The sequence below is a fragment of the Tachysurus fulvidraco genome, chromosome 17, assembly GCF_022655615.1.
Source record: "Tachysurus fulvidraco isolate hzauxx_2018 chromosome 17, HZAU_PFXX_2.0, whole genome shotgun sequence".
Taxonomy (NCBI): Eukaryota; Metazoa; Chordata; class Actinopteri; order Siluriformes; family Bagridae; genus Tachysurus; species Tachysurus fulvidraco.
In genome coordinates, this window is record NC_062534.1 from 12,111,951 (window position 1) to 12,137,004 (window position 25,054).

Below are 25,054 nucleotides of genomic sequence, written 5' to 3' on the forward strand. Positions count from 1 at the left end.
ATTTTCTGCAACTTTTTCTTCTCCTCTTGGATTGTAGAGCTGGCAATTACAAATCCTACCCTGGCAGCATAAGCCATCTTGTCATTTCTGTCATTTCTGTGTCTAATTGCAGTTAGCTCCATGAAGATGGAATGCCAGGACTCTGATATGTCCCCCTTTAATCGGTTACATTTGCCTTTTTAAGGTTTATCTGCGTATTAACACAAGAGGGGGATTAGGGTAGTGCAAAACAAAATTTATCAGCTGCCTGACCCTTCCCTTCCACCCTCACCCCTCACATTAACAGAAGGGGAAGAGAGAGAGGAGAGGGGGGGGGGCCTTCTGAACAATCCATTTATTCAAGTATTATCAGCTCATCCCACAGCCTGCTGAGCATAAACAAGTATGCCTGACAAGCCAATAATTCCATTTAATAATCTCATTCTGTGAATTTTGAATTGTCTTGTACATATCAGGGCGAATTTTTTTTTTTGTGCAAATAAAAGTAACAGTTTAAAAATATTATAATCCTAATTACCTACTGCATAGCCAATTTTCTATATTCTTCCATTAATTGGCATAATTCCCTTAATTTTTTTATCTTATTAATGACCACCAATTTTACATATTCCATCTTAATGTACACTGGACTATACACAGATTTATGCACCATGCACTGATGAGATATTATTGTCGTGCCCCCTCAAACACACACCTGAACAATGGGTCCTTTGTGTACAATTGCTTACTAAATACAAAATGGCTGTCACCCTCAGAGAGGCTCAGAGAGCTGCAGGCAGCACAGCTTAAGGGGAATGATGGATTAGTTCAGCTCACAACACTGCTTTAATGCTTTTAATGAAACTTGATGTTCACGTTTTAAATTATTCAGCCAGTGGTAATGGTACAACCAAATATCACTTTTTTCATATATAATGGCATGATCAAAATAGGACCACAGAGATAGCAGCAAGCTTTATTACCATATTTTTAAGAATAAATGCTGTAAGCTATTTCATACTGGAGGTGCACCTTAGCTGAAAACACCCTTTTTATTTTGGATATCCTGTATGATTAAAATCAGAATCAGAATCAGAATCAGCTTTATTGACAGGCATGTTTTCACATGCGAGGAATTTGTTTTAGTTACATAATCTCCACAGTTTAACAGAATGACATATGTAGTATAGATGAAATTGTATGTACACATTACAGGTGTGAAATGTGCAGTTTAAATAAACATATGAAATATACATATGCAAGTAAGTATACAATATATACAATTTGTATAAAATAACAATGTTTGTGTCAAATCCCAGCAGATATTCCTCCTACAGAGGAAAAATTACTGTCCTTTGTCTAGACATTTTAAATTACACCACTTCCATCAGCTCTCATTAAAAACGATGTAAAATGTCACTATTCCATTAATTCTTGCTCCTTTGTTCCATCTTGGTGCCATTTCTCCAGATCAATAGGCTGAGGGTCTTCAGTGCAATGTGCAATATTCTCTCCCCCTTTTCTCTCTTTCATTCTTCACATTGATTTTCTGCCTTTGACCTGTATAGCTGTGCGTACTCGCTAGGGGTCAAGAGCTTTATCACCCATCCGTATAACAAGAAATCAGCTCATACAGCATGGTCTGATGCTCTGGTTTTGACCTTGTGACTTACTTGTGACTTTCATGGTGAAATAACCTTCAGAACAAAAAGAACATTTGAAAATTAAAGTTTAAAATAAAACAGACTGGCTTATTAATGCAAAGATTAAGTCATCAATTTTGTACATTTTTCTGGACAATGCAATAAATTATGCCCTATTCTTTGAAAAATGTAGCGATAAAACATCTCCATCTGGTGGCTGATCTGGTGTTTGTCAGCCATTTGGCGTAATTTTAATAAATGCTAGAAAAATAAATAAAATAAATTTTACTTTAATATTATTTAGTAAGTGCATTATAATAACAATAATTCACACATTAATAATACTCCTTTTTAATATTTCTTATTTTTATTCAGAAGTAAGGGTTTAAAACAAAATGAAAGATTAAAAAATTTCTCCAAAACTGTCTGAAAACACATTTCTGCATGACTTGAACAAGCTTAATGAAATCTCTACAAGTTCACACTTGCTTGGCCATCTCAGGCTAATCAAACTGAATTACATGTCTAACATTCATTTTTATTGCTATGGAATTAATATACAAAACATAATTTTGGAATCCACTCCGTCCAGGGTGTATCCTGCCTTGATGCCCGATGACGCCTGAGATAGGCACAGGCTCCCCGTGACCCGAGAAGTTCGGATATAGCGGTAGAAAATGAATGAATGAATGAATGAATTTTGGAATCCCTTAACTAGTGACAAAAAAATAAAAATCCTTGTTGCTGATAAAATGCATATAAAATGCACTAGAAGAAAAATGTGTTGATTAACAAATGTGTAAATAGTGATTGCAGATTTTCTTTTTTTTTTTTTTACATCCAACACCAATCCAACACCTATCTATCACCCAGCTATTATCCCTTTACCAGAACTTTAACACAGTACATTACACAGCATAAAAATAAATTGTTTTTAATTTAAGCTTATCTTCATTATCAAATGATGATTATGATAACAGTGATAATTATTATTATTTTTTAATTTGTTTTATTATCATTATTATCTGCTTACTCATTCAGCCTATTTACAATGTACCAAATGTACATAAGCTGTTAATCTTACTTGTCCAGATTAAGACTTTAAACCCAAAGGCACAAATCCCTTTTGAGATGATGATGAGAAAACCACAAAGACTGACTCTTAAAAATATACTGATGGCCACAAAATAACATGGAAACAATCTTAGATAATCTTGTACCTCCACATATGCGTTCAGTGGCATTAATTCTCTTATCCTTGATTCTCAGCCTAAATCCATTGTCTAAGCCTAAATCCATTCAAACTGTTCAAAATAAATGTTTTGATTCCTTATCACCATTATCGCAATATGAATTTGCCTCGAGGTATTATTCAAATCACTACTTGAATTATGAGTAAAAATTGGAAGCTCTACTTTTAAAATGGCATAACAGATTTAACATGCTCATAACACAAAGCCTTATTCAGCAGTATTAAAACTTCACGCATTAGCATTTTACAGTTCGATTCTCGTTCAAAGAACGTCATGAACGCAACACATAGAATAGCATTCTTGCAGCAGGTGACAGCTGATCATTTGTCATTTTAAAATGGGCATCATATATTTAATTCAGGACTTCTATGATAGATGTATATACATAGTCAAGTTTATAGATTTATCAATACACAAGTATCAATGATTAATTTGTGCTCTATACCTGTATGTATTTGTACAGTATTAAGTAAAGGTATGCACAGCATCGTTTATTTAATTCCACTAATGTAGTCTCCTAAAAAGCAATAAAGCGCATTCCTGAATTTTTCTATTATTTTTCACAGTAATCATAGAGCAGGTTATTTTGCTTAAATATATACGCAAATGCCATGCCAAATCCCAATATGCTAAAAATCAGCATTGCATTTCTGTGTTCTAAAGGCGTCATATCCAAAAATGTCCTATCTGTACTAATTTATGCCGAATCCCTGTGCACACCTCTAGCCTAAATTATCTACTGTTTTAAACTTAATTGCTCAGGTAAACAACAATGGAAGCGAACCAAACCATTGTAGATAGAAACTAAATATAGTTTACAAAAATACCCAGACATATTGCACAAATAAGGCAGCGAAGGAAGGACAAAGCCCTGCCCTGTGTGTGTGTGTGTGTGTGTGTGTGTGTGTGTGTGTGTGCGCGTGCGTGCGTGCGTGCGTGCGTGCGTATGTGCGTGCGTGTGTGTGTGTGTATGTGTGTGTGTGTGTGTGTGTGTGTTGTCCTATCTCTGAGAAAAGTACTCCAATACAATACGCAGATGTCCCAATCGGTCCTTCAGGGTGGTAAGGGACAGAACTGTTGTCTGGTAAGCTGGATCTAACTGAAGCACAGATAGAAGCCACCAGCACCACACAGGACCATCAGAAGATGCCTGAGACAAAAAATCATATAATTACTTATGAGTAATGAAGAAAGATGGATTAAATTACTTTTTGTTACCAGGGCAGAAAGCAGAAAACAAAGCCTAAGATCACTGCAGTATAAATTCTTTATATGAATTCTTCTGACTTACTGTATGAATGGCAAAATAGATAAGAATGACTGGCTTAGACTGAATACACTATTAAGAGTGTAATTAGGTATTCTGCAATATCCAGATCCTTTAATTTCTTTAAAAACAATTTCGATTTCTCTGCCAAAAACAGACACCTTGTTCAAGTCTATAAAATGGTTTCACTTGATACTTGAACATCCCTCAAGATGCAAGACATGCATTATAGTCAGGAGAAGTTTATTCTTTCTTTTTTTGTGCCAGTAACAGTAAAATTAACTTCCTCTGGTGGACTGAACAGCTGTGTCACTTGCTCAGATGAAGACCCACTTCATTTAAATGAGCACAAATAAAAAGAAAATAAAAAAATGTGTATGTCCTCTAACAGGGCTTTAGGTTAATAGTATTTTTAGATCACTACCTACCTGTACTAGTATATATGTTTGATAAAAACTACAAAATGTATCTCTAAGTCACTCTGGATAAGGGTCTGTGCTTTGTACAAATGTGTGTAAGCGCAGTACAGTGGCATTCTGTCATTTCGTTTTTAATATTACACAAATATAACCTGCGTTATCCATCCTGTAAAACATTTCATATCAATATTTTGTGGTAGCATCATAAAAGGTGGGACTGGAATATCTGTTAGCATTTTTTACTTTGAATGCCAACTGCCCAAAATCCACAATCACAGCTGGCAAGCAGATAAATGTACCAACACTGCGTTAATCAAAATAATAATAATAATAATAATAATAATAATAATAATAATAATAATAATAATAATAATAATAATAATAAACATTAAATGAGAAAATGATAAGTGATAAATATATAAAGAATATCAGAAAATCAAAGGCCAATTCAAAAGCATATATAATTCCCACTTAGTCTAACATTTAAATCCAGATCAAATAATTTAGTCCGTATTTAATGATCATTTGGGAAAATTACCCTGATTATGCTGAAGTAGGAAAACATAATTTGTGTTATATGAGTCAGGGTTATGTGAAATGGCAAAGGAAATTTGTTTTAAGCAATTTTATAAATGCATGTTCGAACCTGAATGTTATCCTCTCTCTCAGGCATGTCTCCATGCTGTTGGGTGATCTGCTCCCGGATGCGGCTATTGAGTCTTTGGTACCACTCCCTGGCCTGCTGATACACACTGTCATGGAGGCATTGCAGCATTTCAAGCTCAGCATCATCTGCCTATATTTAGTCCAACATACACAAACACATAGACATTATTCATAAATGGACAGTAGAACAACAACAAGATACCTAAAATGACTTTCTCTCTGCTGTTACTGAGAGCATTACTGCTTACAGATCCTAAAATAAATTAAATCCTAAACCCAGATCAAATCTGACTCAATACCAGCTTGCATAGTATTAGCTTATAAATTAAGCTCAGCTGTGAAACACTCTAAAAGCAGACCTTATGGTCTTGTAGGTACTCAATGTCAGCTGTTTGGTAGCCATCCCGCTGGCCTCTCTGAAGCACACGGAATCGACTTCCTCCCACTGTGTTCACATAAGAGCGGCCATCAGCGAGCACATTTTGGTCCAGAATCTCCAGCATACAGCCATAATCTGCAAACCTGAGAATCCCAAATACAGCAAGCCAGACATGTTTTGACTGATGTGTCATTTTGTATTTACCTAATTATTAAAATCATAATCACATTTATTGGAATTTTAATGAAATACCAAAAGAGAGTTAGGACAGGTAAGAGCTTCTTGATATCTCAATAAAACTAAAAAAACACATTTATTAAATAAATCTTTCAGCGACTAAATAATCTTAATTTCAGTTTCCTAATAAAACAGAAACTATAAACACCATTTTAATAGACACATAAATACAACACACCAACACACACGAGTACAACAACTAGTTCCAGTCCACTAATTTTATTGGTCAAGCAGTGTTCCAAAAGTGAGTTTAGTATAACGGCACTCGAACATTTCATAGTGTGCATCACCTATTACTCACTGCTTATCTGTATTTACTACTAAGTTCAAAACAGTTACTACAGAAGTGTTAACAACATCATCAATGGCTACTTTTCAAGAATAGAAGTTTTGGCTTAAAATATGAAAGCTCATCAGCTAAAGAAATCTTGGAAATCTGTTAATCTTGTTTATAGAACTGTTGAATAAATGCAATATTACATTCGCAATCATGTGCTTGTACTGAACATTGACATGGCTGTTATTACATACAGTACTTGCAGTACTTAGAGTTGGCTCATACTACCCGCACTCTTACAATATAGATTTTAAGATAATCATCATGTAATGTTACAATATCAACCGTCTCTGTATCTTTTCCAATTGAAAAAGCACTACTTACCCTTTCCCATGCTCATAGCTGCACATGCCAAATTTCTTGGTGCCGGTCTCTATACATCTGCGCATCATCAACCTGTAGCGTGGCTCAAAAACATGCAGTGGGCATGGGATACCGGGGTAGGCCACAGTACACACAAAGATTGGGATGTCTTTGGTCAAACTGGACAAGAAGAGTTTATGAACAGAAGGTCAAAACAAGGTGAAGAATAACAGAAAAATACTTCTGATGACAGTTTTTAAAATTGAACAATAAATCAACATTTTATTTTTATAAAATATTTTTTAATCATTACATCATTTGCCTGGTTTTCTATTTAGAAATAGAAGCAAACAAACAAAGCACACTTTTTCAAAATGACAGGCATCATTCTACATTGGCTATAAAAAAAAATATTTCACCTTACTGCATGATAATGGCCCAAATGAATGAGACAAATATTTTCTATTGGCCCAGTCAGATCACTTATCAGCTGAGGAAAAAAAACTTTGGAATGACTTGAAAAGAGCTGTGCACAGGAGATTCCCTTCAAATTTGATGGAGCTAAAACATTTGTGCAAGGGTGAGTGGAATACATTTGCCAAACCAAGATGTGTTAGACACTTTCCCAAAGAAACTGAGTGCTCTGTTACAAGCAAAAGGTGCTTTACCACAGTAGGAGGTAAGGGATGAGCACACTTGTGCAACTGAGTTGTTTAAGTTAGAATTTTTTTTGCTTTTTCTTTTCCCCCAATAAAATATGCTCTGTCCATTTTGTTTTGCAACTTAAATGTTCCTGGTTGAAGGTGGAAAAAGATCTGATGTAATTTAAATCTTTGTTTAAGATTAAATAAATTTTACTTTTTATATGCACTATTATGCATTTTGTATGCCTGTAGTATTGTGTCAGACTCACTTGGAAAGCTCAGCCATCTCTGTATCATGCACCTGTTTTCTTTCAGCCAGCTGCTGGGGGAAGAGGCGGGTCATAATCTCCTGCAATAGAATCGTGGGGTTGTACTTCCTTTTCTTGAAATACTAGAACAGGAAGTGAAAAATCAATTTTTATTATCTTAGATAATAGAAAAAGGGGATGATTGGTAATCCAATCATTTCATAATAAATGTGCATTATTTTTTACTTATCCATGAGAGGCCAATCCTCTAGGTATAATGTTGCACTGAAAACAGCAAATTCTAAAGCATTATATAAAATCTACAAACATGACATTCATCCCAAGTAGCTAAATGTAAAAAAAAAAGGATGTTCAAGGCTTTAATCGTAAATTCTTTTGAAAGGCTGGTACTCTCCCACCTTGGGAGAAAAACATTCTAGCCCTACATTGGACCCACATCAGTTTGCATACAGACCCAACAAGTCAATTGAAGATGCCACTGAATCAGTTCTCCACTCTACCCTGACTCACATGGACAGTAATAACACATACATCAGGGTGCTATTTGTTGTTTTCTGCCTTCAATACTGTGGTTCCATCCAAACTGATCTCCAAGCTCAGTAAACTTTGCATCAGCCTATCCCTCTGTAGCTGGACCCAGGACTTTCTGACCAACAGATAACAATTTGTTAGGATCAGTGTTCACACTTCCTCTATCCTCACCTTAAACACTGGTGTACCTCAGGGTTGTGTGCTGAGCCCAATTCTCTACTCCATTTTCACACACAACTGCATTCCTATGCAAGGCTCTAATTCCATAATCAAGTTTGCAGATGATACCATGGTGGCCGGGCTGGTCAGTGGTAATTATGATACAGCCTACAGAGATGAGGTTCAGCACCTAGCAGTGTGGTGTGCCAAAAACAACCTTGCACTGAACACCCAGAAGACAAAAAACTGATTGTGGACCACCGGCAAACTAAAAAGGACCATGCTCACACTTCCATCCACATTAATAGAGCTGAAAGTGCAGTGTGTGACTAGATTCAAGTTCCACTGTGTCCAAGTCTCTGAGGATCTTTCCTGGGCCATAAACACATCCATTCTAATCAAGAAGGTGCAACAGCAACTTTATTTATTTAGGAAACTAAGGGAAGCTTGCATGTCCCCCCACATCATGCTGAACTTATACAGGTGCACTATTGAAAGCATTCTTACAAACTGCATCACAGTGTGGTTATGGCAACTGCACTGCCTCAGACCAGAAAGCTCTGCAGTGGATAGTAAAACTCGCTCAATAAATCACTGGATTTCGACTACCCTCTCTCAAGGACATTCACCACAAACGCTGCCTAAGAAAGAAGTATTCTCAAAGACTCCTCTCACTCCAATTGTGTACGATTTACTCCTCTCCTATTTACTTTCTTTTCCTCAGCTCTTAGCCTACTGAACTCTAATCTCAGATGCTGAACATTTGCACTGTTAAGTTCACTGCCTACAGAAATATACCCTATCGATATATCTCACTCTGTTTAAGTACCATCTGTGTTATACTTGTTCATTTGTACCTTATGTAATATTTGCAATATTTGCATTGAGCTGGTCTCTGCTTCTCTACCTCATTACTTCAACTCTGTTCAATACCCAGGATCTAGTACTGGACCTCACCCTCCATCTTCACTTTTTTCGTTACACTTTAACTTTACTGTCTGTCTAGACTGACTAGACTGCCACTTTAACTCTGGACTTGCACAGCACAGTGCCACTTTATACAAACCATACTGCACATGGACACTTTAAGGACAATCACAAAATCATTTTAATTTATACTGTAGTTATAATTTATAGTTTATACTTTTTATCTACCTCCTTTTGGTTTTATTTTTATCCTTAATTCCATTCCTTTTTATGCTTGAATACAGATTACATTTCTGGTTAGATACTTTTTATTGGCTCTGTGCTTGAAAATGACAGTAAAGTCGAATCTAATCTAATCTAATTTAATCTTTAAGATTGCATGAGACTCACTTCCTGTAGTGCTTGTTTACACAGTGGACAGCGAAGATTATGGTCAAGACTTCTCTCAATACAGTTCTTGCAGAATGTGTGCCCACATGGTGTTGTAACCGGATCATAGAACAGCCTGAGGGCCAACAACCGTGTAAAAGAGACCACAAAATACAAGGCATAAATAATGTTTTCTACATAATACATTTTAAATACATAATAATAGCAGTATGCCATGTCAGTAAACATATACATTACATGTGACAATGACAATAAGGAAATTATTACTGCAGTGAATAATATATTAACTAATCAATGCCAAGACACCAGTGGCAATACTTCCAGAGTTCAGGGTATTTTGGCCTATAGATGTACTGACCTGATGCAGAGGGGGCACTCAAAGTCAGACACTGACAGGGGTGATGTCTCCTGGTCCACTACAAGAGGAAAGAACATCAGGTCAACTCTGGTTTACTCATAATACTAAACATGTAGACAATTGAACTGTAGGCTAGTCTAGCAAATATGAAGGGTATAACACAAAATGTAGGTACAAAATTCTGCTCACATTTCTTATGTTTATGCATGCACTTCGCTTTAAAATCCAATGGAGTGTCTACGTGATGTGAATTACTGCATGACAGAGTAAAGTGACTGTACAATCCATATATCCACTCACCACTCATCTGTATTTCCTTCTTCTTTACCATCTGCTCATCACTCTCCTGGGCTGTGCAAATGAAAGCCACGGGCTGGAACTCAGTACTGGCGTTGTGCTTGACATGAGATGTAGTCTGCTGGAGATGAGAAGCAAAACACCAGGGTTGTATGTATAAAGTCACACAAGGTAAAAATTTGTTCTTAAGTGACAAAATTTGCTCTCTGCCCTTGGCAAAACCAATCCTGATATAAGACATACATAAAAAAAGCAGTAGTTATACAGTTTGGAACTAACAAACATTTTCATTCATCTGTGGAGAGGTGGATGCAAGTTCAGGTGAACAATATTCAAAACAATAATAGCAATAGTTCACAACATGAGGCAAAATATTGGAACAGGCAGAAGTCAGGCGATCAGCAAACAGAGTATTCAAGTGCAGGCAAGGTCAAAACAATCAAGAATGAAAAAAAAACCTAAACTGTGAACACAAACAAAAGACATAGTATTGACAGACCATTTCAATAACTGAATGAGTACTTTGTGGAGATTACAAGACACAAAAGGTTGTAAATAGAAAAACTAATCAAAGAGAATACATAACAGTTGAGACTAATCAGGGCACATTGTAGTCAAACATTGAAAATAAAGAGGGAGAGACAAGAAATGAATTAAAAACAAAATACATGTGGCAATTGAAACAAACGCATGAAAACATGGAACAAAGCTGACATGAGCGCCATAATGCTATAGGTTGATCTGCATACTGTGCATCTCGGCTCGCAACGTACAGTGCAAGGGGAAAATTCATGACCATATTAAATAAGTGGTTACATAAAAAGATTTTGTATTCACTTATTTCCAAATTTAGGAAATTTTAGATTCTCGTATTATTTTCTAAATATCATATTATTATGACAATGGCATTATGATGAGTACAGCAGAACTGGCACAAACTACTGTACATTCATATCCAAATGGTACAACAGCCATCAGGCCTTTTTACCTGCTCACAAGGAAACTTGTCCTCCATCTGCTTCCAGGGTAACTTCAGGCCCTCAGTGGGGGGAGAACCAAAGGTATCAGTTTGAGAACTGCAGTCTCGAAGATAATCATCCACAGCTTGCAAGATCTGGGGCACCTCCTCTGGTGTGGCCATGCCCTCCATCTCCAAGATCTGAACATCAACAAAAGAAAGCCAACATAAATCAAAATCAAATAATGAGAATTTTTTGACAAATTCCTGTTTTGCTACTGGTGGAATAACAGAATAAAGTAAGAATAAAATAAAGATGAAGTAAAATAAATATAGAAAATATTGAAAAATTAAACAAAATGAATGTATAACTCTAAAATATGCATAATAAATCCATAATGAAATAGTAATCCTATACCCTACCCTATACACGCATCTCTCTCCCCCTCCCTCCCTCCCTCCCTCCCTCGGTCCATAGCTATTCAAGGTGCAAGAACTACAGTATATAGGGTTGCAGCTGTAGACAGTGTAAGGGTTATGTATACAGTATTTTCCAGAGAAGAGTTATTTCAGATGCTGTATTATCTACAGATAATAGATAATAGTGTCCAGTGCATAAAATGGTAAATGTACAATGATGCATAGTTAAAAAGACTAGATTAGAGTTCTGGGTTGTATAATTTGATGGCTGCTGGGAGAAATGCCCTGTATACATGTTCCTTCCAGAAGGCAACTCTGTCCCTGTAGTGCTTTACTGAGTGGACAGGAGGGAGTCTTCATGATCACTGACACCTTTGCCAACACCTACTTTGCCACCATCTAAGTCATCTTTACCACCATCTACACTGTGTCCAGTTTAGCCCCATGGATTTAACTGACCTTACAAATGATCTTATTCATTGTGTAAATATACTTTTATAGTAGAAAATATGGAACAGATGCTGAGAATGTATCATATATTGCCTGTATATAAAGTATGTGGAGTACACAACTGAAAATGGAACAAAACTGTTTCATTTATTATTCCTCTAGAATATCATTAGATCCACTGATCAAACCTTCTATTATTTACCGCCTTTTTGTGAAATACAAACTCTTTTGGTTTGTTTTCTTTTGTCTGTGTTATAACATTATTTACCTCCCATACCTTCCTAATCTGGTTCTTAGCAGCAGCAAATTCAGGCTGCTGTTTTAGACAGTGATGGAATTGCATGAGAGCTTCAGTCAGTCTCCCCATCTCCAGCAGCACATTCCCTCTTTGGAAGAATGCCTAAGCATGCAGGAAAATGGTCACAAGAGGGCAGACAAGGAAGACTTGACAGAGAAATGCATAAGAAGTCATGCATATAACACATTACACTACAGTATAGAATTAATAAAACACAGATAAGCTGTCCACATAAAGAAGTTTTGGAGTTAGATGAAGAACAATACATTTAAAATATGTATAAATTACTAAATGATGTTTCTCATCAACAATTTTAAATCTACCAAAATTTTGTTATAAAAAGCAGTTCACTAAACATTGACAAGCTGATGGCAGTACAACAGCAAAGTTAACCTTCATGAATTGAGCATCAGAACAAACCTAGGCTTCCTATATCAGACCTGTCATAACCTCTCACTTACATTAACACTCCCATATCATACATTTGGTATTTGATGTATTTCCCTGAAGTCCACATTTGTGTACAGCATACATTATATACAAAAACGTAATAATTTATTAATAAATTAAATAAATTAGATTTAAATGAACAGTTTCCAACCTCTCCTAATCCCTTCTAAACTACACTACACTAGGCATGCTGCTCTAGGTTCAAATAAAGGTAAGACAAATCTAGTCATCAGCAAGAAATAAACATCAGATGCTCATTTTACATATTTGAGTCCTTGTTACTTGTTTGTGTCCTGATATCCAGTTGGTGTTACTTTTTCATTTTAATAACTGCTACATAGCTCAACATGAGTGGGTGAGGCTAGACAGCTAGGAAGTGAAAGGGTGGAGAAATTTTAACTTGTTCAGTTCTGTGATGTCTAAGAAATTAGATTAATGAAACCGGTTGTTTTATATCTCCTTCATTAAAGGGTGGGGGATTTATGTTCTCATTATTGAGAATGAGAATTAGTAGTTGAATGTTTTTAGGATTTCAAACCTCAATGAGTGACAAATTTCAAACTTAATATGTAAAACTACATCAAGCTCTACATAGACTTCCATAGGGATATAGTGATGTCAGATTATACAATCAGCTAAGTGTTTACCAAATGCAGATTACACTAACAGTAAACCCAACAACCCAAATATTTCCACAGAGAACACTCTGAAGTTTTTACCTCAGACCAGTTTGGCCTGGCACAACACAAATCTTCCAGGTCACAAAGAGCTTCAGAAAAGCACCGGAGCCCTATGTTGGCCTCTGCCTTCCATGCTTTCAGACTCAAATCAACAGGATCTGCAGAAAACAGTGTGCATAATAAGAGACAAATAAATAGCAAGAAATTTCTGTTTAGATTGTTTTAGTTTTGATTGTCAAATATTATTCAAAGTGACAGCAGGCCCCTAAAGGCACATGTAATCGTATTGTCAATAGCGTAGTCTTGCAGTGACCATCCCACACCTTTACTAACAGAAGAGAATCACTGCTGACAACCTACAGCACACACCGTCTTTTATTTGGAGTTGGAATTCTTAATATATTAGATTCAATTCAGTTCAATTTATTTTTGTAGAGCTTTTAACAATTCACATTGTCTCAAAGCAGCTTTACAGAGGTATAGAAACAATAAAAAAAAAGGAAAGTTTAAAGTTTATAATTAAGTTACTACTGTACAATATATATCTCTAACATCTATCCATAATGAACAAGCCAGAGGTGACAGTGACAAGGAAAAGCTCTCTGAGATAATATGAGGAAGAAATCTTGAGAGGAACCAGACTAATAAGGAAAAGTATATGCTGTATGTATATAAAAGAGGAAGCAGTTAAACATAGAAAACAAGATTACACAAGAAGTGAAATAAACACAGGGCATGAACACAGGGCAATAAATGCAGAGCTCTGCCTATAACTGGGTAATAAAATAAGCTAATAAAATGTGGTATTAAGGTATTAAGTTAATAAAATGTGTGTGCGGTATAAGACAGGCCTGACCACTGGAAAATTGTATATGCATGCATAATAATTCTACATATAATACACATACTAGTTCTGCAATCATCATGCTCCCACACATATTTTAACAATTTACAGTAAATTGACATTGAAATCACTCAACTATTAATATTTGTCATGAGTTCAACAAGGTTTAAAGCAGCCCAACAGATGAGCTGATTAAAGCAATGATATAATTAGGTTTTAATTATATTGTTATAATCGCTACTTGAACGCCTACTGATGCTTGGATTACTCATGTATTTGCATTTTAGTAAATTCAGCTTAAGTAATCAAGAAACCAAATAGGAATCTGGGCAAACAGAATAGAAGATTCATGGCTAATATAAGCAGTCACACATCGCGTGATTACAGATGCTGATACAGACATGGCACCCCTGGCTGGCAGATTTAGACCCTGACTTAAATTTAGCCTACACTGTGCAGCAAAATGACTTGCTTTTCTTAAAAACCTTAAAACCTCCTTGTTTACACCTAGACCCATGTTCCAGTGATAACAACGGTTCTTTTGGGTTTGTGGGTCCTGATCACAATGTCAAAGAAAACAAATTCAGACAAGAGGCACAAGACCAACACTTTTGGCCAATGTGTTGACATATAGTTCATTTTGAAAAGAAAATGAATGAATGAACTTACATTCAAAAGTGTTCACTAGTATATGATTGTTTTTGCACCTGAGTTTGGGGAACCTGGTGGGTTTTTTCTCTTGGTTCAGTTAATTTAGACAGAAATGAACACATAATATGAATGCAGTTATGCTTAGATCCGCACCTGAACAAGGTCTCAGCCTGATTTTAAACTAACTCTAAATATACCCAACGGACCAACAAACTAACCTGTATAACAATGCATGATGGGAACTCTTTTACATTGTTTGATATATACCATGTTTGATTAACTAAAGGTGCACAGCATAAGCTCCTCGAGTTAATATGTCTGTCAGACTTTTGGTGATGAATTCTATGAGTGAGCACAGATACAAAAAATGGTGAATTATAAATAAATATAAATATAAAGAAACCCAGAAACAAAGCCATAATAAGCTCACAGAGCTACTGACAGCTATGAGTAAAAGGCTAGAACATAAACAGGCACTCTCTATAAAGACATAAGTACATAAAGACATTTTGGTATGCTTAATATTGCCATATAAAAATAAACCAAGTCAAAGAGTAACAATTTATGTCCCCTATTTCAGAAAGATTAGTATAAATCTACAGGTATAAAAATGAAACAGAACATTAGTACACTATTTTGCTGTAGGGTTTAGTGTCTTGCAGACATTGTTTCATATTGTATTTAACTAGCTTCATTATTTATGCTGGCATTGTAGTGCCCTATTAATGTTTTTTGACATGTACAACTGACACGTCTGAAAGAAAGAACGTTCTTCACCTCAAGGGCTGGGTTCAAGAACATTTCTTTATGTACTGTATGAGCATAGAAATGTTCACAAACTTATACAACCAAGTTATTCAGTTTTTTCTTTTCTTTTTACCCCTAAATCATTTCTATTTTTTTTTTTGTTTGTTTGTTTGATGTTAGAACACATTTAAGGTGTAAAATGGCATGTATTTATAGACAGTAGGTAGATACAATATCAGATTCCTAATTATTGACTTTGACATGGATCGACTGGGATTTGTAGAGGAAGCAGATGCATGCACGCTGTTTTATTTTATAAGGTGCAAAAGAAACAACAAAACAGAGAGTGTAAACCAACACATACAGACTGTATGACAGACAGGAATGACAGGCATTGAAAGGCAAAGTAACAAACATCAACACAAGCACACAAAACTGAATTTATGGAATATAGGAGTACTGATTAGTATAAACAGAACAGGTATTAATCCTGAGTGAGATATGCGGTCGCCTCATGTGACATGCAGGGACTGATGGGTAATCTAATCTAATAACGTGTCAATTTCAGCATAACTATGACAGTGAAAGATTTATTAATATTTTAGCTGCCTGCTACAGTAGACTTTTGGGGTGGAAAGTAAATAACATAAGAATTTTAGTGACAATTTTTAACATTAACCTATATCCAATTCAGGTGAACTATTCTATACTTTTCTTATAGAAGTTTTTATGAATGAGGCCACCTTTAAAGGTCTATACATTTTAATCAGAAATTAATTTATTGCTTTATGTGTTGCGGATTAAATATTGTAATCTATGTTTGCCTGTCGTCTGGAACTCATACCCATCATACACATCACCTGACTGATTCTTTCTGGTGTTTCAAAACTTTACAGGTTTTTTATAAGATATTTCATTATAATAAAATTTCTTATAATCACATTTCATTTTTAAAGCTATAGATTAAAAGTTCACAGGATTGCAAAGATCCATGAACCCTAATTTACTGGCAGAAGAAATGTGGTATGGGAGTCCCCTCAAACACCCATAACTGTAATTCAATTTTCAACATCCAAATGTCAAATGTGTCTCTTAATTTGTTTTATTCTATTTCATTTCCAGAGAGTTCATTATGGTAAGAAATAGAATAAGGAATCAGGCAATTTTCCCATTTCTGTTTAAGACCAGTTAGCTTCTCTCTGAACATACAGTAGGGATATCATGGTGAGAGTACCAGGGTTAGGAGTGGATATGTTTTTTTATAAGATAAAATGACATTTTTACCATAATTTTAGCATCTAAATATCAGTGGTACTATCCAAAAAAGTGTTTTATATCATTATTAACATTTCAAGAATTAGGTAATTGTAGATCATGGCTTTAATAATTCATTTAAAAAAATCATGCTAGCACTGCTCCTATGCATCTATGCAAAATACCGTATTGTGTTACACCTCTCAGTTTAAGTGTACTCATGTGGTAAATTTATTTAGTATAGTTTCTCACCACACTAGAAACTCATTTCCTGGCTATGCCACTGATATCAGCTCTAAAAGATCAGTTTATATATATATATATATATATATATATATATATATATATATATATATATATATATATATATATATATATATATATATATATATATATATATATCCAACCAGCTAATAACCACTTGAGCTACAGTTCTTGATAAAATTCACTTCTTCTCCATGCATGCAAAATCAAGTCAATCAAATTATCGTAAGAATTAATCAGGATAATCTGCTTTGTGTCACACAACCTCGTTAGGTTTATGTCCACCATGTTCATTTACTTACGTCACACTTACATATCTTATCGTAATATAGTAGCGCTATAACACACCATGAGGTGTAAGTGTACTTTTCATGTGTACGATGAGCGGTATGACACGTGACTTCGTGAACAGCTCGATATGCATGCGCCTGCGCACACGAGATCTTATCCCCTACAGGGCAGATAACGTTGGTTCAATCCTGCCTCGTTATTTAACAGCCATGTCGGAACATTTACATGTAAGAAAAAAAAAAACTTTTCTTACATTTGTAAGAAAAGTTGGTTTAGTTTGGTGTTATTAAATGCAATGTTGCCATGTCTCACATCCTTACCTATCTTTAGCAGTGCTTTTGTAAAGTCTCCAGCCACCAGCCTCTCCTGTATTTCAGATCTCGTCTTGGTTTCCTCAGGGCAGTATTTCTCAATGATACAGAAGAGCAAAACGTTGTTTTTTATGTTTTTTGCGTCCCTTTGCTTTAGCCTCTCCATGCAGACTGGGCATCTGGACGGTACACAGACTCCCATAATGCACCTGCGGCAGAACGAGTGACCGCAGCTCATCGTCACTGGTTCAAACAGAAGAAACAGGCATATGGGACAATCCAGATGCTCCATGTCCAACGTATCTTACATGTAACACCACTGTGAAATATGAACGTCTGCAGTCCTTTCTAACAGCACCCAAGAGGCGCCGGTGTGAGCAGCTTCAGATGGTTTCAGTTCAGGCAGTAATGTTGATCTACTACCATGAGCTTCTCCTGAGGGATTGTAGTAAGCAGACCTTTTCAATGCGGTATCGAGACTTTTTTTTCTCTAATAGGAAGTTAATCCCTGTTTCACACGATTGTCCAGAGTGCCATCCAGTCTTTGTTTTTCAATCTATGGTGAATAATAAGATTCTCACAGCTTCATCCAACGTACCCTAAAATAACGATCTTGCGATATAATATCTTTCTGTGGATATTTTATCACAATATCGACATATTTTAACCGTCGCTGCCCGCACAACAGTAAATTCTGAGCTATATTCTGACGCCGTAAGTTACATAAATAAAACCACGTGACGACGTGGCGCGGTTCCTATTGGCTAAGGGCTGCGCTTGCCGAAACGGTTTCATAACCTGACATTTTCATAACATGGTTTAATAACATTCAAATCCCGTTTAACGAGTTTTAACGAGTCCTAATTTAAGAAGAGGTGCATATAACCCTATATAACACTACAGTATAGTGTTATATAGGGTCAGGCATACAATAGATGAGTTTATATATATATATATATATATATATATATATATATATATATATATATATATATATATATATATATATATATATATATATGGTATTTATATGAGTTATAGTTAACATATTGTGTCCATTGTAGATAGTGTGTGTGTGTCTTGCACATGCCACTATTTGCCAACAGAACAGAAGTTTACAAATGGAAGTTTCAGGTACTTCTAATTTTAATTCTTCTTCACACTTAAGTGTACCTGGGCTTTCAAACAGGATGTCCAGCAGATCCAGGAAGTTAACTAGGATGGACATATTGAGCTTCTTCAGCTCTGACCTGCGGTCAAACTGCATTAGGTGCAGCCTCTCAATGCCTGGTTTTGACTTCATGTAAAACCTTCATTAAAATATGCAAGCTTATCATTGTCCCCTCTGCAACAAGGCCAGGTCTTTTGCTATGCATTGATGATATTTGGGTTGAAAATGAAAAAAATGACTGGCAGGTGTTTCTTGTTTTCCAGGTGTACCAGATTAGATTGATCATCTATAACAAAACTAATAACTATGAATATCTACTCTTGGTTTGAGTCCTGGGTTTCACCTTTGAAGACTGTATTTGCTGTTAAAAAGAATGCAGCAACATGAAGACCAGGGAAAAGCAGGCCATTCTAAAACTGAGAATGTCCAGAAAAAAGAAAGAACCTATTGGTGTACCAACAACCAGGCACTGAACAGGTTGGCTAAGAAACAGCAGTTGATGACAGATTCATCCTTAGAGTTCTGAAGGAAAAACCAAAACCAACATTTCAACCATCAAAACCAACTTTAAAAATTTCAAAACCAATCATTAGTGCTATCACAAACCTCCTCCACAGGGCAAAGCTGAAGGTAACACAATCAAAATTTAAAAAAGACTTCGAGAGCAGAAGTAATGAGGCCATACCACAAGATGCAATCCACTCACTCATCAGCAGTAAGAATCTGAAGAATTGAAAATCGCTCTTGTTTTTGTACCTTTTTTGGGGTTTTTTCCCCACAAACCCTAGTGCTCATCAATAATAAAGACCATTTAAAATAATTTGATTGCAGTTATTTAAGTGGCATAGAGTTGTGGATAATCATTAGCATGTATTACCATTTTAATTAAATTAAATTATACAGGTTTGTACAGATTACAAAAGAAAGAAAAAAAACCAGAGGCATACTTGCTATTTTGAAAGTAATTATTAGTAAAACAAAGTTTTTATTAGAAACAAGAACCTGACAATTCCTGGAAACAAGATAAAGGCATTAAAGTTGTAAACAAAATGAAAAAATACCATATTTAAATTTTTTGTTTTGTACAGAATTTGGAAAGACATTTTATAAGAAAAAACCTTCCCCTCCAAACATGAATGGCTTTGCTACTGACTGCTGCAACAGTTTTATCAATCTGATATTTACCCTAAAACAAAACAAAAGAAAAAAAAAATTACTTTTACGTCATTTCATCAATGATTCTGCACATCATAGCATCTTTATCCCATACTTTTTCCTTTGTAGAAGTGGGTACATTTTTGTCTGGTTGTCCTACCATGCAGCTAACTCCAATTTCCTCCACATCCATGGGTTCAGTTTTTAGTCTAATATCCCCCCCTGAACCTGAAACCACCACTCCAGCTATACCAGAGGTGTCAGGCTGGGGCAAATCATCAGGCAGTGAGGCAAGGCAGCCATGGATCATCTCTACAACACGTTCCAAGTGTTTCTGGAAGCGCTCAGCTGTCTCCAACCTCTGCCTCTTCTGTACTTCCATCATCACTCGCAGTGTCTCACGAGCTTGATGAGGTCGATACTCATTAATCAGGTGGTGCATGTGCACAAAAAGAAGTTTCATGTCCTCCAATTTCTCTTCACGCTTAATGCTGCCTGGGCTTTTGATCAGGATGTCCAGCAAGTCCAGGAAGTTAACTAGGATAGACATATTAAGCTTTTTCAACTCTCGTTTGTGGTCAAACTGCATTGGGTGCAGCCTCTCAATCCCCTGACTCTCCAGTGGCCGGATGATAAGGTCATCACACTGAAACAGATTGCCAAACATTGTGTAATTATCCCGAATGGGAGGAGGTGGTTTAGGGGCCAGTCCTTTCCGTACATTGTCATCTGTGTATTCTTTGAAGTACTGCATCGGTGGCAGCGGGAGGGCGCTGACCTGCTGCGGCTCACCCATTTTGAGGGTCTGACAAATACACAAGAGAAATTTAGGTTTTCTGACCCAAATCTGGAGTCAAACATACAACCTACTTCTAATTCAACTGGATTTAGAATGTGTACTAAATTACAAGCTTCTTGTAGATCATCTAAAATATAAGTAAGGACTGTGACAAAATTTGCATATGTGAAAACCACATTTTCTTATTTCTTTTATGTAAAAGTGAGGCAAATCAGCTGCTGAAAAATGTAGACGGTATAGAATAATATATTAATAGAAATTTGACATGTGACAGCCTTAATGCAGAAATGTCAAGACCATTAACTCAGCTACTGACAAAAGGTCATAATGATATGTAATTCAGTAGCAAGCTAAAATGTGACGATCCCAATATTGATTTCACTGCAAAACATACAAAAGAGATCAGTCCACCTTGTGTGATGTGTCCTGTTATGTAAACTGTCCTGTTATGTTTGACAACATTTTAAACATTAAACTTGCAGTGCTAAAGTTTTAGAAGTACAAGCCAACTAGTCCCAGACTGATATAAAGACAAGTTAACTCTTCGAGACATTGGACAAAAGCGGGATATTTATTTTTAAGTATTGGTACTGTTTACTAACCTGCGTAAAAAAGTTACGTTTGTAGATTTGCACTCTAATTTATACAACAGTATTTGAAAATATTACCCAAAACAACCACAAGTCTAATTCTCACATGAAACCCAACTTACTAGCTAGCTAGCTTTGGACAAACTAACAAAATATGTATAACTCCTTACTGTTATTAAGATATATAATTTATTCAGATAACACCCTACTTTGTGCTTTTAGAATGATATTTGCACAGCTAAACGGTTCTAGACCATGGTACTGGTAAAGTAGCTAGCATTAGCTAAGCGCATTCTTATTGTTAGACGATAACCTAGTCTCCATAATCATGGCTAGTTAGTTTTGTTGTAACTAAGACACCATATCGACATTTAAGTATAAATCAATACGTACCAAACCACTTTCCAATAAATATTTGTATCACTTGCTAAAGCTTACAAGCAAACATAGGAACTCAACGCTTTCCTGTTCGCATTACGCGAGAGAAATACTCGTGTAACGGTCCCTCTGATTGGACAAAATGGTCTTAGAAACGGAAGATCTTATTGGTGGAAAATTGGTGCGTGTGTGTGTGTGTGTGTGTGTGTGTGTGTGTGTGTGTGTGTGTGTGTGTGTGTGTGTGTGTGTGTGTGTGTGTGTGTGTGCGTGCGTGCGTGTGTCGTAGTAAGCTGTGAGAAACGTACATATGTTTTCACACTAATAAATTACCTGATATATTGGTATATATACATGCTTATATATCATGCATATTTCCTTTCAGTAATGATAAATTGCTATATCGCTATTATAATGACACATGTATATGCTATAAGTCAAGAAGTCAGGTAATAATGTCAAGTAATATATTCATAATAAAATAAGCCAAGTAATAATGTTTTTCACCTTTACTGAAAACCAGTACTATGAACGTGTGGCTTAAAATGGTAGAAGAAAAGTGTGTCTAGATGTTCTAAATAATGAAATATTGCAGTGTGTGTGTGTGTGTGTGTGTGTGTGTGTGTGTGTGTGTGTGTGTGTGTGTATGTATATATATATATAAATATATATATAAATATATATATATATATATATATATATTATATTTGTTATATATTTTTTTTTTATATAGAGAGAGAGAGAGAGAGAGAGAGAGAGAGAGAGAGAGAGAGAAAGAGAGAGAGAGAGTCATATAGTCAACTTTGGGAACACTGGACTTGAGACAGCTACTGTACCACAATCCATCACAGTCGCTCACATTCACACTTCACACACACTTTTACACTTAAGTCACTTTAACCAATGTTACGGAGAGTGGAAGAACTGGAAGAACTAGAACAAAAGCAAAACTATGGGGAGACCTGAGCTGAACTTTTTTCTGAAAATAATTTGCAGAGCTGTGAATGAAATTCACCAACATGGAAATGAGCTGGGATAAAATTATACTGTATCCAGCCACTAGAGGGCCTCAGAGACATTACACTTTGGAAACCATCTTACGACATCCACTTATACACTGTGTACAGTCACTCACTCACTCACTCACTCACTCACTCATTTTCTACCGCTTATCCGAACTTCTCGGGTCACGGGGAGCCTGTGCCTATCTCAGGCGTCATCGGGCATCAAGGCAGGATACACCCTGGACGGAGTGCCAACCCATCACAGTGTACAGTCATTAATCACAATACTACATTTGTAACACAGAACTGTTAAAAACAAAAATGTCTATTACCCAGAAATATTAATTCAGAATTGCAATATTTACAGTGTTTATATTTGTATTGGTAAGAAAAGGGCGTAAACTGCAGCTCGTTTATACATATTATCACCTGCTCTTCCACTTAAAACTATTATGATCATCACCAGTCTACAGCGAATAAATGCCATATCCTGTTATACTAACACTTTTATTTTAGGGAACAACTAGTCGACAGTAGCTTGTGCAATTGTGCTTGGTGCCATCAACACTCCTACTGCTATGTGGCAGTCACTCAAAATCGAGAGCATCTCACTTCCAAACTGAAATACGTACATTCACATGGTGATCTTGTTTAACATAGACAGACAGACAGACAGACGGATAGATAGATAGATAGATAGATAGATAGATAGATAGATAGATAGATAGATAGATAGATAGATAGATAGATAGATAGATAGATATCTGCATGGGGTATGGGGGGGGTTTAAGTTTGGCACGTACTTTAAAGCATCTAGAGCAGGGGTGTCAAATTTGGTCCGCGGTGTAATTATATTTGGCCCGCGAGATCATATGCGCATTACAGCTGGCTAGCCGCATGCTCCGCTAATACTACAAATCCCAGAATGCCTTTCCACTGTATTGACGCGTAGTCACGAACAGCAAGCGCCCCTCATTCTCTGTTGACAGTCGTTAACAACCATGGAGGGAGGCAGATTATCTGTTCACGAATATAAAGTACAGACCTGTTTGTCTTGTGTGCTAACAGAGCTAACGTGTCTGTAACGAAAGAATATAACATAAGAAGACACTATGAAACGAAACATTATGAGAAGAATAAGGACCTGGACGTAAAGCAGAAGCTCCAGAAGGCGGAGGAGATGAAAAAAAGTCTGGTTTCCCGGCACACTATGTTCATGAAAGCAAAATCAAAAAGTGAAGCTGCTGTAAAGGCTGTAAAGCTTTATTGTGGCAGCAGAGATTGCAAAATCTGCCCGGCCCTTTAATGAGGGAGAGTTTGTCAAAAAGTGTATGATTAAAGTTTGCGACATCGTGTGCCCAGATAAAAGGCAAGAATCAATGTGCAGATCAATGTGCAGATCAATGTGCCGAGTAAATCAGAGTGTAGCAAACAGAGTTTGAACATATGTTTTCTTTATGCACTTTTTCTGCTCCAAGGCATGAACTGTTAATAGTCGAAAAGTTTTCATTGAATGAAATTATTATTTTTGGTTGTTTTGTTGTTGGTTTTGAAAAAGATCCACTTCAAAAAGGAACTTAAAATGATACAGTGAGAGGCATAATTTATTTTATTTATTTAAATAAGAAATGAACACCACTGATGTGTCTTTTATTTCAAATTTAAATTCTTACAGTATGTGTTTGTAATATCAGGCTCTGGTTGTTCCAAATCCTGTCTTCAAGCAAAACTAAAGTTTGTTTCCATATGAAAAAGGTTGAACATTACATACAGTATCAGTTGCAGTTCATTTTTCAATAAATATTCAGTTTGGCCCGTGACTTTCTCTCAGTTTTATTTTTGGCCCAATGTGAATTTGAGTTTGACACCCCTGATCTAGAGCATCTATTACTGACCCTTTCTGTTAGATGCCCTTCTTCCTGGCTAGTCCTTCCTGGCTAGTCTTCCTGGCTAGTCCTGCTTTCTGGAGCTATTTTTTTTAATACTTACTAGTCAATCATGCAACATATATGAATGTCAGTCAAGCAGAGGACCTTCTTACCTCAAGTTATTGGGCTTTAGTGCCACCTAGCTCCTATTATAATCAGTTTCTCTTAACACTGGAAGACTCTGAAAGTGGAGATCAGACTCGTTTGAGAGTTGATTAGTAATACTGCAGTTTGTTTAGGAATGCATGGTGTGATATTTAACTGTAATAAAACACGTAGCAAGAGTATGACTGCATTCCATACATTATATTTAATCACAGGAATTGGAGTAGGCATCATTTCTTTTTTATAACTTG

At 36.1% G+C, this 25,054-nt stretch overlaps 2 protein-coding genes across 4 annotated transcripts; both read right to left on the reverse strand.

The window, feature by feature from the left end:
• Positions 1–1,967: 1,967 nt before the first annotated feature.
• On the reverse strand, positions 1,968–18,416 carry lonrf1 (LON peptidase N-terminal domain and ring finger 1). 3 transcript variants are annotated; one of them, XM_047802561.1, is made up of 12 exons: positions 17,686–18,416; positions 13,354–13,472; positions 12,155–12,286; positions 11,047–11,217; positions 10,062–10,176; positions 9,762–9,819; positions 9,404–9,518; positions 7,397–7,518; positions 6,505–6,663; positions 5,587–5,749; positions 5,208–5,357; positions 1,968–4,025 (listed from the first exon to the last, which is right to left on the reverse strand). In XM_047802561.1, the coding sequence occupies exons 1-12, from the start codon at positions 17,966–17,968 to the stop codon at positions 3,876–3,878; spliced, it is 1,737 nt and encodes a 578-aa protein (XP_047658517.1). In that variant the 5' UTR covers positions 17,969–18,416; the 3' UTR covers positions 1,968–3,875. The 3 variants fall into 3 exon arrangements, with proteins under 3 accessions (XP_047658517.1, XP_047658516.1, XP_026991485.2); XM_047802560.1 differs by having other exon boundaries at positions 10,062–10,179; positions 17,686–18,414; XM_027135684.2 differs by having other exon boundaries at positions 10,062–10,179; positions 12,164–12,286; positions 17,686–18,413.
• Positions 18,417–19,794: 1,378 nt separating this feature from the next.
• Positions 19,795–21,932, reverse strand: med7 (mediator complex subunit 7). The gene is made up of 2 exons (XM_027135685.2): positions 21,785–21,932; positions 19,795–20,807 (listed from the first exon to the last, which is right to left on the reverse strand). Exon 2 carries the CDS (start codon positions 20,796–20,798, stop codon positions 20,067–20,069), a length of 732 nt encoding a protein of 243 aa, XP_026991486.1. The 5' UTR covers positions 20,799–20,807; positions 21,785–21,932; the 3' UTR covers positions 19,795–20,066.
• Between the last annotated feature and the right edge of the window lie 3,122 nt (positions 21,933–25,054).